The following is a 17754-nucleotide window of genomic DNA, read 5'->3' on the forward strand; positions in this document are numbered from 1 at the left end:
TTTAACGCCTTCACATTTATTGTTAAATTTTTTTTTTTTTTTTAAGGCTCAATACCCCCAGCCAATCAGCTCCTAACACAGCTTGTAACATGAGAGCTGATTGGCTGGACATTTATCACTCTTTATCACCCTCGCATTAATCTCTTGTTAGGGCTTAATACGTCTGCCCTATTGTCCCTTCTAAGCAACTGCCAGGTCAGTGTTCTAACAATGGGTTCACTGTAAGTAGATACGTTTATAGCAGATGGGTTTAATACAGTTGTGCTATTACAATCTGATCAAATGCACATTATTGGGCATATTTAGTAGAATCCTGTGGTTTAACAAGTGTTTGATTTTAAATGTCTATATGGTCCTTGTCTCTGAAGGGCTGAACCAGAGTCATCTATTAAAAACCATGGGCCACAGCCGCCAGTCCTCCGATAGCAGCGTTGACCGCTTTGTTACCAGGGAGGAAATGATGGAGCCCGGAGACCTGGAAAATAAGGTGACAATTTATATGTGTATAATGCGAATGATTAGCAAGTTTCCCCATAGAGAAATGACACAAGGCGCATACACAGTGATTTATATGAGATTCTAATGCCCACTTGTTGTTTTCTTCCACGCTGTAGGCCTCCAGGATGAAGGGAGACATAGGACATTACACCGATACCGATGCTCCACCATTAGTGCATTGTGTTCGCCTGTTGTCAGCGTCCTTCCTGCTCACAGGACAGAAGGGAGGTGAGAACACGATGACATTATTTTCTCTTTCACACTTGGGGCTAAATGGGAAAGTGCGATGGAGACAAATCTAATTTCCGGACTTGTAGACCTAAAATGCCACCTATATATTTAATAGATTAGTAATTGTCATAAATATGTATGTAACTGTTTCAACAACTGGTTAGGGTGAAGGTAATGGTTCTCTTTTTACTATGGGTTGGATTGATTTTCCCTTGCACACCGGACTTCCTGTCTAAGAGCACAGCAATACAACTGAAAAGCCTGTTTCTTTATAGGAGGGGGGTTTGGGGGGGGGGGGGGGTGTACTCAAGATTCGGTTACTGCATTGTATACCATGTTTCGTGGGTCCTATGACTGTAATAAGGGATAAAGAATAAAAAACAGAAGCAATTTAAAGGGTTAAGGTTCCCAAACTGTGTGCCTAGGCTCCCTGGGGTGCCATGAGGCACTTGCAGAGAGCCTGCGGTTGGTGGTCCAGGGCCATATCAAAATATTTATAGTCCAAGTGATAGGCCAAACCAGTGCTAGTGGCTGCTACTCATAAAACATGTGGACAAGCACCACTGTGCACCACCACATAACTGACACACGTTAAGATTTCCACCTACTTTCCTATTCGATTTTGCTTCTAGAAGCAAATTTGAATAGGAAAATATTGGCAATCGAAGCGTGTTAACTGCCTTTGATCTAGATTAGATCCCGATGCACGGCCCCATGGCATTGGGATCTAAAGCAAAAAAAGTTCGGGAATCACTGGGTTAAGGGGAAAGTCCTTTTTGTATTACTATAGAAGTTTATGAAAACCAATACAACATTCCTGGCACGTCTATTGCTCTGTGATGTGGAAGTATGAAGCAGAGGACATAGTGGAGACGTTTCCCATAGCAACCATTGAGCATCTTATAGATTGTGCTTGATTGATACCACATCATAGCCGATTGGTTGCTATGGGCAAATTCTCCACTGATTGATATAGTACGGGCCTGGCCAACCTGTGGCTCTCCAGATGTTGTCAAACTACAAATCCCATCATGCCTTGCCACAGTTTTGCTATAAGGGAGTGTTAAAACTGTGGCAAGGTATGCTGGGATTTGTAGTTTGACAACATCTGGAGAGCCACAGGTTGGCCAGGCCTGATATAGTACATCAATCCCAGTGTCCTTCATGTGATATTGTATTGCATAAGATGATAGAGGATATGAGATAGAAGCGTTACCTTGTTTGGGGGCTCTTGTGTTCTCCAGCCCTGGTTCCAGACAGAGAAGTGCGGGTCAGCGTGAAAGCCTTGGCGCTGAGCTGTGTCGGCGCAGCGGTGGCTCTGTATCCTGAAGGGTTCTTCAGCCGGTTGTTCAAGCTGCAGACAGAATGTAACGATGTTTCAGGTACCATCACGCCTATGGGTGGGTAGCACCTTGGTTTTGCTGCGCTGCATAGTATTTCTATTGTAAGTCATCTTAAATGAAACCATGTCATTCTACAGTGCGTAGATGTATCCGTCGCGCAGTGCTGCTGCTTTCTGGTGCTGGCGACGGACCGTTTATCTGTTGTTTTCTTCTTCACTACAGAAGTACAATACGTGTCAGACATCCTGGACTACATTAATCACGGCGACCCTCAGGTTAGGGGAGCCCTGTCCATCCTATGTGGAACTCTGGTCTTTTCTATACTGAACAAGTCCCGCTATGATGCTGAGCAGTGGCTAGCCTTTGTGAAGAACAGTACAGGTAACTTATCAGCCTCAAAACCGAGTGCAATGCTTTATATATACCCGGGCAATTTATAGATCAGCTGTGGCTTTATCCAAAAACAAAGCTGGGTGTATGCAGTTCTGCCCCGGTAATTAAGAGACCTTACAGTAGGATGAGCTGGAGACATATCTATGATTTATGCCAGTAACTTGATTAGAAGCCGCCGGAATAGAATGTTCATAACACAATCACCGACAGACAACTGAAATATGGTCGGTAACCAGAGAGATGTTTTTTAAGTATGCAAATTGTCTGTATTTCTATAAAACTTTAGTGACCTTTTCATTTTATTTACAACTTTAGGAAAAACAGGATTTGAGTTAAATTTTTTCCGCAGGGAAAAAAACGTGGATTTTACGGATCCGCATCGTTTTTCCAATTTTCAGGTTTTAATTTCTGAAAATTGAAAATAAATGTGAAAGATTGAATAGATGGAATGATGGAATGCGAATTCCGTGTATTCTGTGTGGAAATGGATGCTATTTTGCCGTTTTACCGTGGAACGGGCAAGATTGACTACCCCCCCAATATTGGTATTTTTACTACAGTATGTCAGGAGTTAACATTATTCAATATTCCCAAATGTATTTACGTATCTGTAGATAATTCTTATATTCAATAAATTCTAGCTATATGGCCTGTAAACCTTTAATGGTTGGCACACTGGGGGTGATTCTGATTTACTTGCTATATAGCGAGTTCGGCCCCTTCCCAATGTTTTGGGTACTGTGCATTGTATATTGTACCCCCTTTGTGGGTTCGACGACTTACATAGTGGCCGAGCTGTACTCAACCATTGGGATGGATGGTGGTGGGAATGGGGCTCCCCTATGGAACGCCCAGCATTTTATGGGCGTCGCCATGAAAATGCTGGGAGTTCCCAAGGGTAGGCGGGGGCGGGCCGATGCCCGGCCGGCTGACATCACATGATGTTAGCCACCCACCCCGTCTTTGTCCAGCCACACGCATATAAAAGTCGGTTTTTATTCACTTCTATTTTTGATGGAATGTTGTCTGCTGCAGCGGAGGCAGGTGAAGGGATATGTTTGCGTTACACTTCCCTCACATGGTACTCAGGGGAATCGGCGGTGGGGAAGGGGGTGGTTATTCGGCGGGGCGGCATCTCAGGTGCTCGGTAAGTTGCGATGTGCGGAGCTTACTGAGTTAACCTGAATCGGGCCCATTGTCCAGGTTGCTGCGTGGCTTACGTCCAAGTTAGAAAGCTTGTACATATATGCAGCATATATTATTCAGTGAGTCATTTGTTGAGAACCTATACATGGCATTATTGTATATTTCGGGTATGCTGTGCTTGTTTGGGGCAGAATACCGGAATGTAATGTTTGTGTGATTACCTTTCGATAGGCAATACCTTCTCCTTGGAGGACTGCGTTCCATTGTTACAGAAATGCCTGAAGGATGAGTCGTCCGTTACGTGCAAGTTGGCTTGTGCTGCAGTCAGGGTGAGTGCGAGGATGCTCTGTACACTGCGCACCGTGCCGGCGGCATGGCCTGCAAGCTGCTGTCTTGTTGTGGTGCATACTCAGTGGCACACAGCAGCTGCTTGTAGCGCCAAGGTCCATTACTTTGTGGGGGGGGAGTCCACGTCTTGCCAAATATCCCCAGTTTGAGGATATGTGTATGTGGGGAACCCTGTGCTATGTACCCTACACGGCTACGGGTCATTAGGTTGACAGTCAAAAGGTCGTCAATTATTGACCTTTTCCCAGGTCAACATATTGCTTGTGTCGACCTAATGACCACATACCACTCTACACTAGTGGTGGGATATACTCACAGTAAAATGTGGTTGAACTTCTGAAAACTTTCCAGAGCTTGCACCCTATTGGCAGCGCTATCAAAAGATGATGTTAGTAGCCCATGGCTCCTTTCCTTATACAAATCCACAGAGGCCGCACATGTGCGTTAGGACTTAGAGGTCATTTAACCCGGAAGCCATCGCATCGCAATGGGCAGCGCTGTTTGGCAGAACTTGTCTTTGTGTTAATTTTCACAAGTAATGATACAGACAGCTTTGATAGTTGGCAAGATGTATCGCACGCTGTCCTTTTTATGATATTAAAAGGACCGGTGGCGGATGACCTCCCAAAGTCGGGATTCCAATGGTTATTACACCGTCAGTCAGGATCTCAATTGACAGGGTCTAATCTCCCTCGTTGGGGTCCCCTCCCCCTTAGAGGGAGTATAGAATAGGTGGCGAGCCACCGGGCCCACAGTGTGGCGATTGCATTGAGCCCAAAAAAGGATTCATTGCGTATGCCCTGCTTTCTGAGTCCCAGCAGTCAAGATTCCGATGTCGGACTAAGGACCGCTAGAATCCCTATTGTCCGAGTGCTTCACCCCACCCAAAAGGATGTCCATGCAATCCCATGAGTTTATGGAAGCAGACATTTATTGTATCAATGGGGCAGATGTATTAAGGCTGGCGAAGAGATAAACTGCAGATAAAGTTGATATAAAGTGGAAGGAGATAACGCACCAGCCAATCAACTCCTAACTGTCATATTCAAACACAGCTGATTGGCTGGTGCGTTATCTCCTTCCACTTTATCTCCAGTTTATCTCTTTGCCAGGGTTAATACATCTGCCCCATTGTATCTAGAAGAAGTAGCACACTGGAATTCAGTTAAATCTTTCCTAGTAGTAGTGGCAGCAGTAGTAATAGTGGTGTTTTCAACTTAGGGGGCAATCCAATTATGTTGCAAATTCACAGTACAAATTTATTTTGCAATCCAATTTAAAACTTGCATTGAACCAAGCAGAGCACATTCAAATTTTCCTGTTCGCACCTCACCGAGGGTGAGAGGTGGTAGAGAAACTCCTTGTTTTGGGGTTAAAATGTTGACACTATGCCAGGGGTAGCCAACTCCAGTCCTCCAGAGCTACCAACAGTTAAAGTTTTCCAGGTCTCCTCACAGAATCACAAGTGAAGTAATTAGTTGGTAGCTCTCGAGGACTGGATTTGGCTACCACTGCACTATGCAGTACCCCTTGCAGCGATGTATACTCCCAAGTTAATAATAATATTTATTTATTTTTGCTTTATTCAACACAAATTTAATAAGAGCATTTTTTTTTTTTACTTGCTTTTTGACTTTTTTTCTTCTGTTGCATTTTTGGGTTATTGTATGAAAGTAAACTGATTTTATTTCTTTAACATTCAAAAATCATCCGTTGTACACTGTTTAAATTCCTACAATACATACGAACGGCCATCTGTATGATTTTTGGGGGTCTAGGAATGTCACCCCACTCTTTTATGCACTGACTTTACATTTGGAAGATCATTTGCAAACCTCTCTGTGAGTATGGCGAGTAAGTATTTTTAGTTGGATTGAAGAATTCTCGGACGCGTGAATTTGTGCACAAATCAGAGTTTCTTGACAGCTCTCACCTAATTGAATTCACCCCGTAATCTGGTATACAGAGGTAATACTATCGATGTTTCGGTCAGAGTGCCTGAGAACATATTTGTTTTTCCTTTTCCAGCACTGCATATCGAGCTTATGTTGCAGTACATTCAGTGACCTTGGATTACAGCTGATGATCGATCTGCTCACCCTAAAAAACAGCTCCTACTGGCTGGTGAGGACGGAGCTCTTGGAAACACTTGCAGAAATCGATTTTGGGTAAGTTAACATAGATTATACAGTATATTAGTACACTAGGTGATTCATCTCGCCCTACGGGTGCTCTTCATACCGTCGTAAGGGGCTGCGCCCCCTTAATTTGTGAACGTTTGTATATGAGAAATATGGTTAGAATTTTTTTGAAAGATGCCCTGTATTGCAACTTGGGTGTCCGCGAATCGCGGGACGGGGGGTCGCGGGGGTGCTGCGAATTGCGGGAGGGGGGGTTATGGGGGGGGGAGTTTGTTGCAAATCGCGGGAGGGGGGGTGGCGGGGGGTGGGTTGCCGCAAATTGCGGGAGGGTTGCGGGGACGTGGTTGCGGCGAATCGTGGGAGGAGGGGTCGCGGGGGGTGTGACGCAAATCGCGGGAGGGGGGGTCATGGGGTGGGGTGCCGAGAATTGCGGGGGGGGGGGGTGTGTGTGTGTGTGTGTGTGTGCCGCGAATCGCGAATCACGGGAGTGGGGGTTGCGGGGTGGGGGGGGGGTGGGGGTGTGACGCGAATCGCCACAAGAAAAAATCAACACAGAAAGGTCAACACATGTAAATGTTGACATAAGTGTGGCACTTCATTGGTGTCCATGTGGACACATGAGAATGAATATGAAAACATTAAAAAAATGAAAAACAAATCTTCATAAACTCATGTCAACCTTTTTCATTGTCGACCATAGCCATGTCAGTGTTTTGCATGTGCCATTTAATCCTGGGGCTGCCTCGAATGGGGGGGGGGGGTCGCGGGGGTGGGTGCCATGAATCGCGGGAGGGCGGGGTTCACAGGGGTTCCATGGGGGGTTGCCTTGCGGGAGGGGGGGGTGCCGCGAATCGCGCTGGGGGGGGGGGGGGGGGTTTATGTGACGCGAATCGCCACAAGAAAAAATCAACACAGAAAGGTCAACACATGTAAATGTTGACATAAGTGTGGCACTTCATTGGTGTCCATGTCGACACATGACAATGAATATGAAAACATTCAAAAAATGAAAAATAAATCTTCAAAAACTCATGTCAACCTTTTTCATTGTCGACCATAGCCATGTCAGTGTTTTGCATGTGCCATTTAATCCTGGGGCTGCTGCGAATTGCGTGGGGAGGTGTGTGTGCCGCGGGAGGGGGGGTGCCGCAGAGGGGGGGTAGGTACAGCGAATTGCGGGAGGGAGGGGGGGAGTTTGCTGCGAATCGTGGGAGGGGGGGTCGCGGGGGGTGTGCCGCAAATCGCGGGAGGGGGGGTCACGGGGTGGGGTTCCGAGAATCGCGGGAGGGGGGGTGTGTGTGTGTGTGCCGTGAATTGCGGGAGTGGGGGTTGCGGGGGGGGGTGGTGGGGGTGTAATGGGCTGGGCAACATGGGGAGGCAGAGGGTGTCTGGCACTGTGGGCTCACTTGGCTGGTTCTCTGTCATGTGAGTCAGTCATGTGAGTCAGAGGCTCCACCCAGCGTTATACACACTCACACACTTTGAGTGACAGATGTAGCCAAATATACAAGAGATATTAAATTTCCTGCTCAGTATTGTGGTCTAATGAGGCCTATCTCACTAGATCACTTAGAAAATGCCCCCTACACCGCTATGTGTGTAGGGGGAATAGTGTTGCGCGGCCTTGCGCATCTTTATCGCCTGGCAATTATTATTCAGCAGGCTGGATATTAACCCCTTCCTGACAGAGCTAGTTTTTGCGTTCCTGACAGAGCCATTTTTTTCAAATCTGACATGTCTCACTTAAGTGGGGATAACTTTTTTTTGCTTTTACTTATCCCAGTGATTTTGAGATTGTTTTTTCGTGACACATTGTACTTCAAATTAGTGGTAAATTTGGGTCGATACAGTCTGTGTTTTTTTGTGAAAAATACCAAAATGTCGTGAAAAAATGGAAAATTTAGCGATTTGCAAAATGTTAAATTTTCTGCTTGTGAGACAAATAATCTTACCACTCAAAATAGTTAATAACTAACATAGACCATATGTCTACTTTATGTTTCCATCATTATTTCAACTTCCTTTTAATTTTTTTGGACACTAGGAGGCTTACAATATGAATAGCAAATTCTCAAATTTTCAAGAAAATTTCAAACACTGATTTTTTTAGGGACCAGTTCAGTTCTGATGTGACTTTGAGGGACTTGTATGTGAGACACCCCCATAAATGATGCCATTTCAAAAACTGCACCCCTCACAGTATTCAAAACAGCATTTTGGAAGTTTGTTAACCCTTTAGGTGTTTCACAGGAATTAAAACAAAGTGTAGGTGAAATTTCAAAATTTCATTTTTTTTGCAATTTTAATACATTTTTCTAAGGAACACAGTACATTTTACTAGAGAAATGTGACTAAAAATTAATTCCCCCAATTCTTTTGTTTTCATAAATATCCTATATGTGGCCCTAGTGTGCACGTTGACCAAACCACAGGCTTCATAATAGAAGGAGCAACTACTTGATTTTGGAGCCTCCTTTTTATGAGATTATTTTTTAGGCACCATGTAGGTTTCTAGGCACCATAAGATGCTAAAATTTAGGAACCCCCCCACAAGTGACCCCATTTTGCAAACTACACCCCTCAGGGAATTCATCTAGGGGTATAGTGTACATTTCAAACCCCCAGGGGTTTCACCAATTGTGGTCCAACTGGGCAGTGAAAATGAAAAATTAAATTTTTAACACAAAAAAGCAGTTCTGGCTCAAAATTTTTCATTTTCACAAGGAATGAAGGAGACAAAGCCCCCCAAAATCTGTGCCCCAATTTCTACCGAGTACGGCAATGCCTCACATGTGACCAAAAAATACCAGTTGGGTGCATGGCAGGACTCAGAAGGGAAGGAGTGATTTTTGGATTTTGCAGCTCAGATTCTGGTGGAATTTTGGTGGGTGCTATGTCGCATTAGCAAGACCCCCCAAGCACCAATACAGTGGAACCCCCCCACAAGTGACCCCATTTTGCAAACTACACCCCTCAGGGAATTCATCTAGGGGTATAGTGTACATTTTAAACCCCCAGGGGTTTCACCAATTTTGATACAAGTGGGCAGTGAAAATGAAAAATTACATTTTTTTACACAAAAATGCAGTTCTGGCTCAAAATTTTTCATTTTCAGAAGGTATGAAGGAGAAAAAGCACCCCAAAATCTGTGCCCCAATTTCTCCCGAGTACGGCAATGCCTCACATGTGACCAAAAAGTACCAGTTGGGTGCATGGCAGGACTCAGAAGGGAAGGAGTGATTTTTGGATTTTGCAGCACAGATTTTGGTGGAATGAATGGTGGGTGCTATGTCGCATTAGCAAGACCCCCCAAGCACCAAGACAGTGGAACCCCCCCACAAGTGACCCCATTTTGCAAACTACACCCCTCAGGGAATTCATCTAGGGGTATAGTGTACATTTCAAACCCCCAGGGGTTTCACCAATTTTGATACAAGTGGGCAGTGAACATGAAAAATTACATTTTTTTACACAAAAATGCAGTTCTGGCTCAAAATTTTTCATTTTCAGAAGGTATGAAGGAGAAAAAGCACCCCAAAATCTGTGCCCCAATTTCTCCCGAGTACGGCAATGCCTCACATGTGACCAAAAAGTACCAGTTGGGTGCATGGCAGGACTCAGAAGGGAAGGAGTGATTTTTTGGATTTTGCAGCACAGATTTTGGTGGAATGAATGGTGGGTGCTATGTTGCACCAATACAGTGGAACCCCCCCACAAGTCACCCCATTTTGCAAAGTACACCCCTCAGGGAATTCATCTAGGGGTATAGTGTACATTTCAAACCCCCAGGGGTTTCACCAATTTTGATACAAGTGGGCAGTGAAAATGAAAAATTACATTTTTTTACACAAAAATGCAGTTCTGGCTCAAAATTTTTCATTTTCAGAAGGTATGAAGGAGACAAAGCACCCCAAAATCTGTGCCCCAATTTCTCCCGAGTACGGCAATGCCTCATGTGTGACCAAAAAGTGGCAGGACTCAGAAGGGAAGGAGTGATATTTGGATTTTGCAGCACAAATTCTGGTGGAATGATGGTGGGTGCTATGTCGCATTAGCAAGACCCCCAAAGCACCAATACAGTGGAACCCCCCCACAAGTGACCCCATTTTGCAAACTACACCCCTCAGGGAATTCATCTAGGGGTATAGTGTACATTTCAAACCCCCAGGGGTTTCACCAATTTTGATACAAGTGGGCAGTGAACATGAAAAATTACATTTTTTTACACAAAAATGCAGTTCTGGCTCAAAATTTTTAATTTTCACAAGGTATGAAGGAGACAAAGCACCCCAAAATATGTGCCCCAATTTCTCCCAAGTACGGCAATGCCTCACATGTGACCAAAAAGTACCAGTTGGGTGCATGGCAGGACTCAGAAGGGAAGGAGTGCTTTTTGGATTTTGCAGCACAGATTTTGGTGGAATGAATGGTGGGTGCTATGTTGCACCAATACAGTGGAACCCCCCCACAAGTCACCCCATTTTGCAAAGTACACCCCTCAGGGAATTCATCTAGGGGTATAGTGTACATTTCAAACCCCCAGGGGTTTCACCAATTTTGATACAAGTGGGCAGTGAACATGAAAAATTACATTTTTTTACACAAAAATGCAGTTCTGGCTCAAAATTTTTCATTTTCACAAGGAATGAAGGAGAAAAAGCACCCCAAAATCTGTGCCCCAATTTCTCCCAAGTACGGCAATGCCTCACATGTGACCAAAAAATACCAGTTGGGTGCATGGCAGGACTCAGAAGGGAAGGAGTGATTTTTGGATTTTGCGGCTCAGATTCTGGTGGAATGAATGGTGGGTGCTATGTGGCATTAGCAAGACCCCCGAAGCACGGTGAAATTATGAACCTAATATTCCATAGATGTGTGGTATATTTTAAAACACTCCTTTATACATAGGCCGGGTTTGTCGGGGCAAGTGTCACACTGGAAAATAGTTTGCTTTCTTATTCCCTTTTTATAGCAAACTTTGCACCTTTTTTGTGTCCTGCCCTTTTTTCCAGTGGAGGGGATTTCATCAGGAAAATGCTGCCCTGGTACAATACGGGGACCAGTACTAGAAGTACTGGGGCCCTCTGCCTGCTGGTTCCCAAATATTAGGCCCTTTATGACTTCCTCTTGAAAGTGCATAAATGTCCCCCTCTGGCCGGTAGAACGGAATAGCACGTAAGCGTTATACAGTGCCATCTGGATGATATACACGGCCACCTTCTTGTACCAGATTTTTGTTTTCCGCAGGGCACTGTACGGCTTCAGTACCTGATCTGAAAGATCCACTCCGCCCATGTACCTATTGTAATCCAGGATACAATTAGGTTTGGAGGTGTGGCTACTGGTACCTCGTACAGGGATGGAGGTGGTACTGTCTCCGTGAATTGTTGTCAGTATAAGGACATCCCTCTTGTCCTTATATTTGACCAACAACATATTTTCGTTGCATATTCCCCTGCTTTCACCCCTTCTCATTACTTGGGCAATGTGCGTTTTTGGGAGGCCTCTTTGGTTCTTGCGCACAGTACCGCAAGCTGCTGTACCTCTTGAACCAAGGGCCTTAAACAGGGGGATGCTGGTGTAAAAGTTATCCACATAGAGGTGATAACCTTTATCCAGGAAGGGGTGCACTAAATCCCAGACAATTTTCCCACTAACACCTACGAGGGAGGGGGGGCATTCTGGCGGTTCAATTCTTGAATCCTTCCCTTCATAAACCCTAAACCTGTGGGTGTACCCTGAGGTGCTTTCACACAGTTTATACATTTTTATGCCATACCTTGCCCTCTTACTGGGAAGGTACTGGCGGAATTTAACCCTTCCTTTAAAATGTATAAGGGACTCGTCGATACAAATAAATTTTTCAGGGATGTACACCTCTTCAAATTTGGCACTGAAATGATCAATGACCGGCCTGACTTTGAATAGCCGGTCAAAGGTGGGATCATCTCTGGGTGGGCACTGTGCATTATCGGTGTAATGTATAAATTTAAGAATTGTCTCAAATCGAGTCCGGGTCATGGCCATACGGTAAAATGGAGTACTGTACAGAACATCTGTACTCCAATATTGCCTAATTTCTGGCTTTTTTACTATGCCCATATGAAACACCAGACCCCAAAACGTCATCATCTCTACTGCATCTACAGGGGTCCACCTAGCAAATGATGACGTGGGGTTTTGAGCAATAAACTGCTGGGCATATAAATTAGTTTGGTCCACCATTAAATTTATAAAATCATCAGAGAAAAATAATTTGAAAAAGTCAATTTCTCTGAGACCTGTGGAATCAAATTGGATTCCTGGCATGGCCAAAAACTCAGGAACCTGGGGCTCAAAATTGTCTGGTGGTGGGGTCCATACGAGATCAATTATTGGGGGGGGGGGGTCTCAGCTGCTCTACGGGGGCGTCTTTGAGGGGGTCCCTCATCACCAGAGGAGGAAGAGGAGCTTAAGGCAAATCCTTCAAATTCCCCGCTTGCATCACTGGCTGTGTCAGAGTCAGAAGCAAGCATGGCATATGCCTCCTCCACTGAATACATTCTCCTGGATGACTGGGAGGACATTTGGGAGGACATTTGGGAGGACATTTGGGATGCCATTTTTATTTTTGTGTTACTGGTAGTGAAATGTTTTTCAACACGTGTATAGTGTAGGGGGGGGTACAAACTTTATTTCAATCCGGGGGGTATGTAGTGTGTAGTGTGTATGTAGTGCAGAAAAAAAAAAAAATACTTTATACCAATAAAAAAAAAAAAAATGAAGGGGTTAAAAATAAAAAATTTAAGGGGTTAAAAAAAAAAAAAAAGGTCCTGCGCCAAAAATTGAGCACAGATGTTGGTCAGTAACGTCTGTCACTGAACAGCGCTCAAAGGCAACAGGAATTTGATCAAAAAAAAAAAAAAAATAGATCAACCCTGTGCCGAAAAAGATGATCAGTGATGTACGTCACTGATCAGCGCACAGCGGCCACAGGACACCCACAAAATCACAGTGTGTGTAAAAAAAAAATTAAAAAAAGACCCCACAGCACACACACAAAAAAAAAGGTGATCAGTGATGCGACACTGATTACCAGTGAGGTGCAGCAGGTGCACAACCTTTGGTGCAACTGACAGGTATATATAAAAAAAAAAAAAAACCTCTGTACCCCCAAAAAAGTTGCTGATCACCTCAGATATAGTGATCAGCACAAAAGGCGGGGGCAGCAGACACAAAATTTAGCACTCTCTATCACTCTCTGTCACTATCTCTCTCTATCTCTCTATCTCTCACTATCTATCACTCTATGACACTGCAGCAGCAGCACTGACAGGTATATCTATATATAAAAAAAAACCTGCGCCCCCAAAAAGTTGCTGATCAGTTAATTTATACTGATCAGCACAAAAGGAGGGGGCAGCAGTCAGTTATATAAAAAATATATAGCACAATCTGTCACTATCTCTCTCTATCTCTCTCTCTATCTCTCTCTATCTCTCTATAACTATCACACTGCAGCAGCACAAAATATAGCACTCTGTCACTAGGCCTCTCTATCTATCTCTCTCTCTCTATCTCTCTCTCTCTATCTATAACTATATCACACTGCAGCAGCACAAAATATAGCACTCTCTGACACTATCTCTCTCTCTATCTCTCTCTATCTCTCTCTATCTCTCTCTATCTCTCTCTATCTCTCTCTATCTATCTCTCTATCTCTCTATCTCTCTCTATCTCTCTCTATCTCTCTATCTATCTCTCTATCTAGCTATTACACTGCAGCAGCACAATTTCACAGCACAGGAAGGCACAGGAAGGCACAAGTAGCAACAGGATCCAGGAAGCAGTGATGAAGCAGCGATCAGGTAAGTATGGAGCAAGGTTCTGGTCAGTATGGCGGCAGGGGGGTACGGTGACCGCACTGCACGCTATTCCAGACCGGAATGGCGTCTGCAGTGCAGTCACCGTTAGTTTAAATCCCCCTCCTTGGCTGTGATTGGTCCGTCGGTCCGACGGACCAATCACGGCCTTTGGGGGCGGGCGGGGTGAGGTGGGGTGACACCAGTGTCACCCTTACACCCCGCGGTGATTGGTGCTGTACTTTACAGCACCAATCACCTCTGATCCCGTGTCACCGGCGAACGTTATTCGCCGGTGACACAGGAAAACGCTGTGAATGGCTGTTCACACTGAACAGCCAATCACAGCGATCGCCGACGGGGGGGCGGCATCGCAGCCCCCCCTGGGCATGCACGGGCATGTCTGCTGTCAGGGACAGCAGACATGTTGAAACTGTCACCGCGTCTATAGACGCGGTGACAGTTTAAATCCATGACGTACATTTACGCCATGTGTCGGGAAGTGCTTCCCGACCATGACGTAAATGTACGTCAAATGTCGGGAAGGGGTTAATCGGTCAGGGCCAGCGTTCTCACCGGAGAACAATGGCCCTGACAGATCGCTCAGCACACGTTGCTGTGTGCTAAGTGATGTTGCTGAGCGATCTAGTATTGCTCAGCGCATCTCCCCATGTATAGGCCCCTTAAGTCATACACTGTTTTTCATTGGGGTGTTTTGGGGAATATTTGAGTGTTTGTCCCTTTCTTGTATATGTGCCTCTAGACCACAATTTTGTGTTTGTGCACATCACAGGGCTTGTAGCTTGTGAGATAGGGAAAATGTAAAATGCACACCTTCATTTAATTCAGACATCATTCCATTCCTGGACAACCTTGTGAAAAGCGAGGTGAGACACTTTCTCTCCGGACTCCTCAGCATCGGACAACAGACTTGTTGGTATAACGTGGTTGAATAATCAACCTAGTCCCCACACAGTGCTGGTGGACATAAAGATGGTCCCTTGGCAGATGTAGCTCTGCTCATTTATGCCAATACGCACTTGAGTACTAAAATGCCAATGAGTTTCCCAAGCTCTTATGCTGGCCACACATCAGAAAGATATCGTTCCAACCAGCCAACTTTTGCAGCCGTTATCAGCCGTTTGCTCCCACACGGGCAAAAACGCTGATAAACGGCCCAAAACGGTCGTTCCAACTTGCTGGGAAAAATCAAACCTGTTTGATTTTTCCCAGCTGATCGCCCTGATGTGTGGGGAAAGTTCCCCCAACTGCCCGATAAGTAGGCGGACACTGATCAGCAGTGTCCACCTGCTCTTGTCACCTAGTGCTGACTGTAGCATAGATGACATTTGCGCTGGCAGTGGTAGTTACCTGTCATCATCGCCGGTCCCGGGGTGTCCTGCTGCAGGGTCCTGAGGGAGGGTGTCCTGCAGGCAGCGCTGGGTCCTGAGGGTGTCGTGCAGGCAGCGCTGGCATTGCAGGGCACCTTCCTAACCACTAGCAGCAGCACAAAATCCCCACTTCCAATGCAAACACCCGGCAAGCACGGACACCCGCCCCCGCAATTGTCGCAACCCCCCCCTATTACTGGCAAAACCCGAGTCTCCGGCACCCATGCACCCCTGTCATTACCGGCACCAAGGTCAAGGTGCCGCCGCTGTGCTGTAGCCGCCAGGTCCACGCACCATCCCCCCAGAGCCGCCACCAGCCGGGTCCCAGAGAGCCTGCACCGCCTCTGCTTGTGACAGGTACTGGAGTCAGCTCATCGTTGCAGACTCCCCTAACCCCCGCGATCAGTACACGCACCCTCCAACTATGCTCCCTGTCCGCTGCCTATGCACTTCGCGTCTCTCCCTGTCCTGTTCCCTGCGATCTCCGGCACCATCCCCAGTCCCCCCCACAGCGCAATCCCCCCCCGGTACCATCACCATCCCCCTCCTGTCAGCATCCCCCTGCAGCATCCCCAATCCCCCTGCAGCATGGTCCCCCTGCACCATCAACAGTATTCACCATCACCAGTGTGTGTTTTACAACTTTCTATTTTCATACATGAAGTGGATGCTTGTGTATGTAATGCAGAGGTTTTTTTTAAGTATTGGAATGTAATAGGGAATGAGTATTTTGAAAACAAAATAAATGGTTATAAATGTATATGCAAATTTATATAGAAATCTGATGCCTTTAGCGATAGTAACAACTTTCCTTATAGCCACCAGTTCCACCTCTCTAGTGAGTGTGATTTACATCTGTGATGTAGGCCACAAGTGCTGTCAACCCAGCACCATGCCTACTGTATCACCAAAATAGCTTTTCAATGTATGTACATGTATGAATGTATATGTAATGTATGTGTGTGTGTGTGTGTGTGTGTGTATATATGTATATATATATATATATATATATATATATATATATATATATAATGAGAAAGTATTATTTATTTTTGTGATTGGGAAGCTGAGAGGTAGGAGGGGAATACCATATGATGTAGGAGGTAAGAAGGGTGCAAAGCTGGTTCCAGAGGAGATTTCAGAAAATACGTAATAAGTGTAGTCTGCGCTCAAAATAGCAGCTTTTTCTATGTGGTACGATTTGTTATTTAAATAAAAGCGCTTGCATATGGTAAAATGTTATTTAAAAAATTGAGCTGTTCCACTCAAAAGTAAAAACAAAAAAACAGTGTGAGTACAATGTTTACAGCCCTTCGTGGGTATTTGGGGTTGTGGGTCCGAGTGGCCGTTCAAATATGCGGCACTATTTGTGGAGACCTTGGCAGCCCTGTCTGCCCCTAAGCTTATCTAGATCTTCTAGCCTTTCTATCTTCTTCCAGAGGAGAAGCAAGCCCACAGTAACTGGCCTCACACTGTAATGCCGGCCACACATAAGAATGATATCGTACCAACCAGCCACTGTCCCCCTCTGTCACTGTTCCCGTGTCTTCTTCTGTCACTGTGTCCCACTCTGTCACTGTACCCGCTGTCCTTTAGTTCCCTTCTGTCGCTGTTGTGTCACTATCTCGCACCCCCCACACTGTCACTGCCCCCCACGTCCCTCGCGTTCACTGCCCTAACGTCTATCGCTGTCACTGTGCCCACTGTCACTGTCCTCATGTCCTAGGCCATCACTGACCCCGCTGTCACTGTCCCCACTGTCGCTGTCCCCCTCTGTCACTGTCCCTGCTGTCCATCCCTGCGCCCCCCATTGTCACTGTCCCACATCCCCCGTCACACCCTCTAGTCCATCGTCACATCACCCCCTCCCGCCTGCCTTCACCTCACCCTCTTGTGTCTGCCATCACATCAAATCAATTATTTTTTTTAGAAAAAGAGAAAAATACAAATAATGAATGGCTTTTAGCTGCAGTGAGATTACCATTACCTAACAATCACATAATTGCAACAATGTTTTCATAAATGATACATAGTTAAGTGCTCAATTTTCAATGTATCAACAAACAAATACAATGTTCTCTTATAGTGGTGTTGAAGGCTGCAGAAAAAAAAGCAGTCTGCCCTGATTCAGCATTAAGGCCCATTCACACTAGAAGATATTGGCATCAATATCGTTCAGATGGAGGCTTCTGAACGATATTGAGGCCTATGTCTTCTAGTGTGTCTCGTGTCTGGTGTGCAGCACAAACTTTCCTAGACAGGCCAACTGTGTTTGGAAATGTAGTTAACGCCAAAAAATACAAATTTTGTAATAAAAAAATATTTAAAACAGGCAGGCACTCCCTGCCCACTTCTGTGACATCAGAAGTTGGACAGAAGTTGGCTGAACTTAAAAAAAAAAAAAAAAAAATTACTGGTTGGA

The 17754-nt window shown here is 45.3% G+C and overlaps 1 protein-coding gene across 5 annotated transcripts in view; it reads left to right on the forward strand.

The window, feature by feature from the left end:
- The window catches only part of HTT (huntingtin), a 149231-nt gene that overhangs the window by 50404 nt on the left and 81073 nt on the right, over window positions 1–17754 (forward strand). For all 5 annotated transcript variants that reach the window (XM_083151753.1, XM_083151766.1, XM_083151758.1 and 2 more), the window contains 6 exons: window positions 369–487; window positions 615–726; window positions 1974–2111; window positions 2295–2453; window positions 3843–3940; window positions 5988–6127. In XM_083151753.1, the coding sequence (XP_083007879.1) occupies window positions 369–487; window positions 615–726; window positions 1974–2111; window positions 2295–2453; window positions 3843–3940; window positions 5988–6127 (766 nt within the window). The remainder of the gene's footprint in view (window positions 1–368; window positions 488–614; window positions 727–1973; window positions 2112–2294; window positions 2454–3842; window positions 3941–5987; window positions 6128–17754) is intronic.

Source organism: Crinia signifera, chromosome 1 (genome assembly GCF_055691185.1).
Source record: "Crinia signifera chromosome 1, ASM5569118v1, whole genome shotgun sequence".
Taxonomy (NCBI): Eukaryota; Metazoa; Chordata; class Amphibia; order Anura; family Myobatrachidae; genus Crinia; species Crinia signifera.